Genomic DNA, 9689 nt, shown 5'->3' on the forward strand with positions numbered 1-9689 from the left:
GTCAGTTTTTCAAGTATCTCACCGTTTTATAAAAATAAAACTTACCTTTGATCCTGTGTTCTCTTTGGCACCTTCTTTCCTTCTAGATACTCTATGCACTTACTAAATATTAAGGACTAAATGGGTGTCAGACCCTCTACCCCAGACATGCTGGGGATAGAGGACCACAGGGCAGACCTCTGCCCTCCTGGGGCTTACAGTTTAGGGGTGGGGCCGCTACTCTGCTGTTTAAACAAAAAACAAAACAGGGAAAGTTGAGACCTGACTACTACTGGAACTAACAAGTTGTGATTGAAACAATAAACATGCACTCAGCAGTTATTTCAAATGTTAAGCACTTAAATTATTTCCTGCACTGACACTAAATTCACACTGTCATTATTAAATAACAATAGGATGTGGGAACTCTTATGTGCTACCACAGCCACATTTGGTGTTCTCTGCCCCTTTCGCTGCCCTGCACCCTGCAGAGGGGCAGTGGGTTTTTTGCTTGTTTCTTTGGGGGTGTGGGGGTGGTTGTTTTCTCGAGGATATGTACTAATCCGTTATGCGATCATCTCTGCTTAACTCGTAGGTCCTACCCACCCTCCTGTGTGGGCTTCCTAGGCCATCTGCCCTTCTTAGTGTAAATATTAGGGCCTGCTCCCCAGATACTTCTCCAGTTCAAGTTTTTCTTCCTGGTACCAGCGCTGGAAACCAGGCCACTCACAGGGCTTTTGTGCTGTTGCTTGGGTTGTGTGCCCATCGTGTCGTGGTGCTGCTGCTTCCTGTCCTGTCCCAGGAACACCCAGGCAAAGCCCAAGTTGGTCCGCACTGGTTGCCCGCACCGACCACCAGGCCCGCTTTGGCTCCACTGTGCCTCTTCCCACTGGTGCTCAGCTTTTCCTGGACAGTGTCTGGGTTTTAACTACTCTCCCTTTCCTCTGGTCCTGCCCCTTTCCAGCAATTTCCCGTGGTGCCACCAGTGAACTTTGAGACCCATCATTTGCATCTCCAAATCCCTTTTGTACCATAATTGATACAAGCCCTCAGGTAACTGGATGTCAGATGTGCGGCTGTAGAAGGAAATAAGCCAGCAGAGGAGGAAATGCCTGGATGAACTTCACCGTTAATCTGGGTCTTAATTTTCATTCCTGATATCTTACTTAATTTTACTTAACTTTGGAGCATGGTTATTTATATTAGATGTGAACATGAGTAAATCCATTTTTGAGCAGAATGCATCCCAGACAGCTTTTAAAGCAAAACTCCAACTCCCGTATGAAGTGTGGTCAGTAGTATGACCGATCATTACATGCCACGCCCAGCCACCCTCCTTCTCAGATTTGACTCCCTGCAAGGATGGTAATGGTTTTGTGTAGTTGTCTAATAACTCACACTTCTTAAACAGGTAACGTTCCAAGCCTGCAGCATCTCTGAGGCCAGATACCTTTATGATCAGTTGGCCACTATCTGCCCAATTGTCGTAAGTAGAAATTACATCTGATTTTAAAAACTTCTTTGTAGAAAATAAAGACTGCATGTGCAAAATTTGCTGACCGTGTGCTATTTAAGTCCAGTTAAGACTTCATTTAGAACTGAACTAACACGAGTAGTATGCAGAGTTAGAGCTGATGGGTCAGAGTCTAACCAGTCCTGTTGCTGGTAAGGCATTTATGTGTCCAAGTGTCGAGTTTGAGCACACATTTCCCCTCTCGTGTCCCAAGTGTCCTCACGTTACAGAGAGGAGAGTATAAATGAATCAGATGTGAGGATTTGAGTCCCCTCGGGTGTATTTCACTCTGAGGAAGCGGGCACAGTCGCTAAGGTAGAACTCTGTATGGGTTGCATAAATTGATTCCTCCTGACCAAAGGTAACTGCATGAAAAGCATGTAAGTGACACTTTGAACTTGCTGACTTCTGTTTGTTTTTAGATGGCTTTGAGTGCTGCGTCTCCTTTTTACCGAGGCTATGTGTCAGACATTGATTGTCGCTGGGGCGTGATTTCTGCATCTGTAGATGATAGAACTCGGGAGGAGAGAGGCCTGGAGGTGGGAATGCTTTTCCTTATTAGCCTTGTAAATCCAGTAGGTAAAGTGGGGTGCTTGTAACCACTCGCGATGTTGATGTCTCCCTTAAGTATTTACCCTGAGTGCGTTTGTCATGTGTGGGAAGAAACTGACAGGTTATCAACCTGCCTTTGACTTCACAGTGTGTTGGGGGTGAGAATGTGGGAACTGACTGGGTAAGGGTGGGGTTGGGGGAGTTAGTTTTCATCATTTGTTGAGATCTGTTTTATCTTCTAAAATTAGGAGTGTAGTTTTTCTAGATTTTGGAGGTCAGTGGTGATGGCTATTGTTACCAGAAGGCTTTTTGGTGCTATGTACTCGCTTTGTGATGTTCGCACTGTGAAGCGTGTAATCTATTGTCAGATTCTTTGGTTCCTTATAAAGCGTTTGCCTAATAAGTGTAGGCTTATGCCTCTTGTTTGCATGTTGAATTGTGCCCCTGCATCCCTTCAACCAAGAGTGTGCATCAGAACTACTTATAAAGGTCTTTAAAAATAGATACTCAGGCCTACTGTAGACCCAGAAAGTAAGTATGTCCAGAACTGAGACTAGAGCGAGGCGTTAATTCAAGGAGCCCTCATAGGTGATTCTGATGTGCTTGACCAGGGCTGTACTACTGCTGCTCTGGTCTTTGTATAATTGCCTATAAATTGTTGAACATGCTTTTTAAGTAGAAATAAACTTAAAAGGAGAAATCATTTTAATGGCTTTGTTTTATAAGCTGTACTTTTGCTTTCAACATTGGCATTTTCCTAGCTTAATAAGAATGAAGATGATCTGCTTTAAAAAAAATACGTGTGTGTGTGTGTGTATACACACACACAATTAAATCATACCAGAAAACACTACTTAAATTGCCTCCAGATTTTTAAATACAATTTTTCCTAATACTTTTCAGAGTTAACTAGCTTCTATTCAGGATCTTATTTTCAAGTTGGACAGCCTTTGTGTCAAAGTATATAGCCTTTTAATAAAATTATTTCGGGTACTAGTTTATTTCCGCATCATTTTAAATGGCATTCATTCATGTTTTTGCAATTTTAGCCATTGAAGAACAATAGGTATAGGATCAGTAAGTCCCGATACGATTCAATAGACAGTTACTTATCTGAGTGCGGTGAGAAATACAATGACATCGACCTGACGAAAGACGAAGAAATCTACGAACAGCTGTTGCAGGAAGGTGAGCCTCTGTCCCTTTTTTCTAGATTTGATTGTAAGCTTTTATTCCGTCAAAGCTCTTCTAAACTCTTGCTGACTCCTGGTCTGGTTTCTGTTTTTAGTGTGAGGTCTCTTCACTTTTCTTATGAGACTGCTTGTTCCTAAAGCTTCAAGTTCTAAATGTTTATGAGATCTTGACTTTTATCGAAAAGAACTTACTTTGGACGTCTGTCCCTAGGTCCCCAGCAGTGCCCTGCCTCCCCGCCCAGGCATTGTGTTAAGGAGCAGGTGCAACTCAGACACTCCCCCAGGGTCCATAGGCTAAAACCCAGGGCCACATGAGAGTTCTGCACAAAATAGCCGTTTCCTAGGCTTCCAGACACCCTGTCTTCAAACTTCCCAAGCTGTCCTGCCATCTTACTGGGCACGGAGAACAGCTTTGAAGCAACCTCAGTGTGACTTCTCTCTGCAGGCATCGATCATCTCCTGGCCCAGCATGTGGCTCACCTCTTCATCAGAGACCCGCTAACTCTGTTTGAAGAGAAAATCCACCTGGACGACGCCAATGAGTCTGACCATTTCGAGGTATCTGCTGAAATGCATTTCACTCCATTAACCAAGAGGGGAGACGGTTTTCCGGACCCATGAGGAGTTGGTGACAACAGAAGCCTCTGATGACTTTTATTTTGTCTTTTTATGACCTCACCCATGGCATATGGAAGTTCACAGGCTAGGGTTCAAATCAGAGCTACAGCTGCCAGCTTACGCCATGGCCACAGCAACCCCAGATCCCAGCTGCACCTGTGACCTACACCACGGCTTACAGCAATGCCGAATCCTTAACCCATTCAGCGGGGCCAGGGATTGAACTGGTGTCTTCACGGATACTAGTTGAATTCATTACTGCTGAGCCACAATGGGAACTCCTAGAAGCTTCCGAAGACTTTCATGACCCAGTGCAAAGAACTAAGACAGATTCTGAATTGGTTCAGGTACGCTTATTTATGATTCTTACTCTCTCTCCCTCCTGAATTTTTTCACTCAGTATTTTCTCTCATTTGCAAAAACAGTGAAAAATTCAAATGTGCTTCCCACAAAAGATAGTATGACCACCTCTTTCAGGGCTGCTGGCATGTCACCTAACCTCTGTTATGTTGTTTCCCTAGCAAGTCACAGTCCAAGAATATCTTAAATTGTATCTTTTTGTGTTTGTAAATGGAAGGATGGTGTGGACAGTAAAGAGAATGCCTTCCATATTAAATATCAAATCATCTCAATATCTTCCTGGATGTGGGGAAAACTGGTCTTATTCTCTGCCTTTTGATTACAGAATATTCAGTCCACAAATTGGCAGACGATGAGATTCAAGCCTCCTCCTCCAAACTCCGACATTGGGTGGAGAGTAGAATTCCGGCCCATGGAGGTATGCGTGATAGGAATGGCTCAGATGTACCTGTTGCCAGCTGCCCACCACATGCTTGTGCCCCTGTCGGAGGCCCAGGTTGTTTGGAAGGCGGCACACATCAAGTGGGTGCTTGTTACGTGCAAGCCCAACAGCTCAGGAGCATTGCTTTCTGAGAACACATGGTGGGCAGGGGGCTTGCAGACCCGGAAGGGGGCTTAGGAGATGCTGGGGGACAGCATGGCCCCTGGGGAGGAGCTGTTTGCACAGTTGGTCCCCAAAGTCTCGGGCTCCTTGTCTAGGTGCAGTTGACAGACTTCGAGAACTCTGCGTACGTGGTGTTTGTGGTGCTGCTCACCAGGGTGATCCTCTCCTACAAACTGGACTTTCTCATCCCTCTGTCGAAGGTGAGGGCAAGTGCAGATTTGGAGCATAGTCTGTTGCTCATTCATATGCAGTGTTTGTTTCAGTTCTGATCTCATTTAGAATTGTTCACCCTTTAGAATAAAATGCTCTCCTTCCACCTTATGTTTTTTTCCTCCTCCTTTTGAACTTAAGCTTATGCTATAGATTTTGGTACTGTTATGATGGAGACTCCTGAAAAAAAGTACTAATAGTAGCTCCTTAGCCTATTTGAAAGTCATTGAGGGTTGCATTTGAATAACCACTGATTTCTGGAGGCTTTTTGGTTCAACATGGTGGTGATGATGGTGGTGGGACAAATGGGTTTTGTCTCCTCCAGTCCTATGCCACTTGAAATATTAGACTTAGGGTGGAAGGAGCATGTGACTGCTGTAGTGCAGAGAAAGGGCACCTAGAGGAGCCAAACTGGAGAAGTTTCTGGACGGTGTAAAGAGGAATTCATAAAAGCAGAAATTAAAACTGGTGATCTTTATGAATTTTTGTCAAAACTAAGAGAAATAAAAAACATTAGAAATGAAGCCAGGGAGTTCCCTTGTGGCTCAGCAGGTTAAGGACCTGACGTCGCTGCTAGGGCTCTGGTTGCACCTGTAGTGTAGGTTCTATCCCTGGCTTGGGAATTCATGTACTCTGTGGGCTTGGCCAAAAAAATTGAAGCCAGATGTTCCTAGCCATGATAGAATTTTAGATGCTTATTTGAATATATTCATAGAAGAATCTAGATTAATCCAAAGGTCATATGTGTCTCCTAAAAAAAAAAAACAATAGGAATTAGTGAGTGTGAGGGGCAAAGCTAAGTAATCAAAGACTGTACTGTTCATCCAACTTGAACCTAACAGCGCTCTGACTTCTGTCTAGAGTTCATTATAGAACTAAGGGACTGCTGCTAAAAAGTTTTAAAAGTTCTCGTTCGAGAGTCTTAAAAAGTCACTGGAGAAAGGGAGAATTCACAAATAGGGTGTTGGGGGCTCTTCAGTGGGGGGACATGGCAGAGCCACAGGTGGGCAGGTGGCATCGGTGATCTTCTGCCCTTGGAGGGCCCACCTTCTTCCAGACCCAGCAGCCTGCTGACTCTGACCCTTTCCTCACCAAAGTGAGGCAGCAAAGTCCCCGGGGCAGGGAGGAAAGAGCCCTGAATTCCAGACAGCAGGGGAGCTGGGGCCTTAGCCTTTTGGAGTTCCAGTGAGTCCTGGCTTTGAGGGGGGTGGAGGGGGCAGACCTGTCTCTGTCCCCTGCTCTCTCAACACCATAGATGCATCCTAGGTTTCCAAAGCTGCCTCAAAATGCAGGTGGCCACATGAGTGTAAGTTTTGGCATTGATTTTTAAGGTATGCTTCTGTTAGAATTCCTCATTGTTCTTAAAAACACACCCCTATCTGTGGTTGCGGGACACAGCCTCACATTAAAGTGCCAAGTCTGATCTGGCCACCAGCAGGCACATCTTCAGGGATGGGTCCTGACCACAGAAGGGCCGCAGCCCCACAGCAGAGCAGCAGCGTTCTGACTTCAGGCTGTTCTGAGTCTGCCATGGTTTGTTTTCCTCCTTTAGGTTGATGAGAATATGATAGCAGCACAGAAGCGCGATGCTGTCCTGCAGGGAATGTTTTATTTCAGAAAAGATATTTGCAAAGGTACCACATTCCCTTACATTTCCGGGGTCCCTGTAGGCCACACAGGCCCCTGACGCCTTCTGCACCCTCTCCCGCAGGTGGCAATGCGGTGGTGGATGGCTGCGGCAAGGCCACAGGCAGCGCGGAGCAGGCGGCGGTGGCGGCAGCGGCAGAGTACACGCTTATGAGCATTGACACCATCATCAATGGCAAGGTAGGGGCCCCACCTCTGCCTGCACCCTGTGCCCTTGGCACCAGTCGCCTCAGGCTCACAGCGCTTCCCACCTCTTGCAGGAAGGGGTATTCCCGGGGCTGATCCCCATCCTGAACTCTTACCTGGAAAACATGGAGGTGGATGTAGACACCAGATGCAGTATCCTGAACTACCTAAAGCTGATTAAGAAGAGGGCGTCAGGTATGGTGTGCTTTTCTTTCTTGTTTAAAAATCTTTTGGAGTTCCCGTTGTGGCGCAGTGGTTAATGAATCCGACTAGGAACTATGAGGTTGCAGGTTCGATCCCTGGCCTTGCTCAGTGGGTTAAGGATCCGGTGTTGCCGTGAGCTGTGGTATAGGTTGTAGACACGGCTTGGATTCCGTGTTGCTGTGCGCTGTGGCATAGGCCAGTGGCTACAGCTCCGATTCGACCTCTAGCCTGGGAACCACCATATGCTGTGAGTGCAGCCCTATAAAGCAAAAAAAAAAAAAAAAAAAAAATCTTTTAATGTAGGCTGAACCCGACGATATTCAGTTTTTAAAGTAGTCTTTTATTAAAGTATATGGTATTCTATCAGTGCACTTTCCACCTTGTAACAGCTCTTCATCCTCATCGATACTCGTTGGGTTTGTAACCTGCTGAGCCTCAACGGGAACTCCCCTTGGGAGGAATTCTTCAGACATTATGGAAAACATCTTGTTCCCAGCCCATGCCATGTAGCTGATACCAAAATGCCATGCTGATTTTTTTCAGGATTGTGTTCTGTTGGCCACTAAATGTCAACTTATTAAAGAAAAAAACAAACTGAATAATTAAAATACTATGAAATTGTTGTTCAAAAAAAGTTTTGTTTTTTTTTTTTTCTTTTCAGGGGAATTGATGACAGTTGCCAGATGGATGAGGGAGTTTATCGCAAACCATCCGGACTACAAGCAAGACAGTGTGATAACTGATGAAATGAACTATAGCCTCCTTTTAAAGTGTAACCAGATTGCAAACGAATTATGTGAATGTCCAGAGTTACTTGGACCAGCATTTAGGAAAGTAAAATACAGCGGAAGTAAAATCGACGCTTCTAGCTAGATATCCTGCAGAAAGAGAGACGTGTTACTGTGTTACCGAAGGATTGACCCAGGACTCACAGCCTGCACACACAGTAGTGTGAGGGTCAGATGATAGCACTGCACTGTTTCCTGGGCCGCTCGGTAGGAGTGGGTTTAGAGGCTTCCTCCAGTTAGGTAGATCTAGAGTTTATACAGTGTATATGTACATAGTAAAGTATTTTTATGATTAACAGTGTATTTTAATAACATTGTATGGAAAGTCATTGTGAACTGGCTTGTACATTTTTTCAGTTCTTGCTCTGGAACAGCTACTGTCAAAGCAGTTTTGTAAATGTAATGTACTGGTAATTGTACTATATCTGCATTCCAGAGTTTAAAATGATTACTGTAAATTTTTGTTTTTTTAAAGACTTTACCCCGGGACCTGATTCACTGCAGTCTGTTGCTTCGCCTTACAGTTTGTTCTGCTAATTTTCTTTGAGTCGTCTCCTTTGGTGTACATATAAAATCACTATTGAATCCACTGAAGTGCTTCAAGGGGAATCTTGGATTTCTGGCACCTTATCTATGATGATTCTTTTGTAATTTGATTAGCTAACTGTGGATAACCCTGTCCATAGCTTTTACCACTAAACAAAAACCATCGAACTTATTTGTTTAAACTTACTAATTTTGGCATTGACTTTGAAGGCTACTCTGTTGGAAGAAAGACAGGTAGTGATGATTGGGGCTGATATTCTCTTTTGAAAAATGGGGGAGAATCGTTCTTCCCCTGTACACACCAAGAATAGTGTCAAAAATGCCACAATGGAGTTCTCCCATGGTGTAGCAGGTTAAGGATCGGGTGTTGTCACTGCGGTGGCTTGGGTCATTGCTGTGGCTTGGGTTTGATCCCTGGCCTGGGAAATTCCACATGCTGCGAGCACGGCCAAAAAAAAAGCCACCAGCTCTTCTGTTGTGGCCTGTTTGTTCTGATTGCCGCTGTATACTTAAAATTTCAAATTGAACACATTTGCTAAAGTTTCTATTTGGTTACTTTTTCTCTAGTTTCCAGTAATCACATTATATTCTTCTAAAAAGCGATTCATTCTAGATTTTACTTGGGGAATATTCTTTATACAACTTACCTTCTCTTTGAGACTCATAATTAAATCATGATATGCACTAAGTTTTGTGAATCAGGACCCTAAATGTTTAATTGTAAATAATTTAATTTTCACACAATTGTTAGAGCTTTTTGTTCAAGGTTTTTTTCCCCAATTAAAAGTTTCAACTGCTTCTGAAATAACTATGTATAGTAGATTATGCAAACCTTTACAGGCATAAATATTTAAACTGTAATGCTAATTTTAAGAAGTTGCAATAAAGCTTCAGCTAAGCCTGTGTATGTACAAATACTAAGGTTTGTATTATATTTCATACATGCATTTTGGAGGATTAAAGAATGCCTGCTTTTCCTTTGCAACTTGCTTGTGTAAATTCAGGTTCTAAAAAGGCAGTAATATGTTTGTGGTATGAGGAAATAAAAGAATGGAATTGGCATTGCGAAAACTCTTAAATGTGTGAGTTCTACAGCTAAATCAGATGGTGGTAGAGTTTTGTTTGTTTTGTCTTTTTTTTTTTAATTAGCCCAGATTCCGTGAAATGATTTCTTCACTGCCATCCTCAGATCTTCGGAAGAAGAATTGTAGTAAATGGAAACAGATGTCTCACCTCCCTAGTAGCTGTCACCCGCTATGGGCAGGGAAGAAATAGCCACTGGAAGTGAA

The 9689-nt window shown here is 43.8% G+C and overlaps 1 protein-coding gene across 3 annotated transcripts in view; it reads left to right on the top strand.

The window, feature by feature from the left end:
- The window catches only part of GCLC (glutamate-cysteine ligase catalytic subunit), a 43723-nt gene extending 34252 nt beyond the window's left edge, over nucleotides 1-9471 (top strand). For all 3 annotated transcript variants that reach the window (XM_021098556.2, XM_003482164.5, XM_084966904.1), the window contains 10 exons: nucleotides 1391-1465; nucleotides 1915-2031; nucleotides 3094-3232; nucleotides 3683-3795; nucleotides 4541-4633; nucleotides 4915-5019; nucleotides 6582-6663; nucleotides 6741-6856; nucleotides 6937-7057; nucleotides 7728-9471. In XM_021098556.2, the coding sequence (XP_020954215.1) occupies nucleotides 1391-1465; nucleotides 1915-2031; nucleotides 3094-3232; nucleotides 3683-3795; nucleotides 4541-4633; nucleotides 4915-5019; nucleotides 6582-6663; nucleotides 6741-6856; nucleotides 6937-7057; nucleotides 7728-7939 (1173 nt within the window). In that variant the 3' untranslated portion in view covers nucleotides 7940-9471. The remainder of the gene's footprint in view (nucleotides 1-1390; nucleotides 1466-1914; nucleotides 2032-3093; nucleotides 3233-3682; nucleotides 3796-4540; nucleotides 4634-4914; nucleotides 5020-6581; nucleotides 6664-6740; nucleotides 6857-6936; nucleotides 7058-7727) is intronic.
- The last annotated feature ends 218 nt before the right edge of the window (nucleotides 9472-9689 follow it).

This window comes from Sus scrofa, chromosome 7 (assembly GCF_054392235.1).
Source record: "Sus scrofa isolate SSC_HxYL_T2T_F1_AM1 chromosome 7, Sscrofa_HxYL_maternal_Yorkshire_Landrace_v2.0, whole genome shotgun sequence".
Classification (NCBI taxonomy): Eukaryota; Metazoa; Chordata; class Mammalia; order Artiodactyla; family Suidae; genus Sus; species Sus scrofa.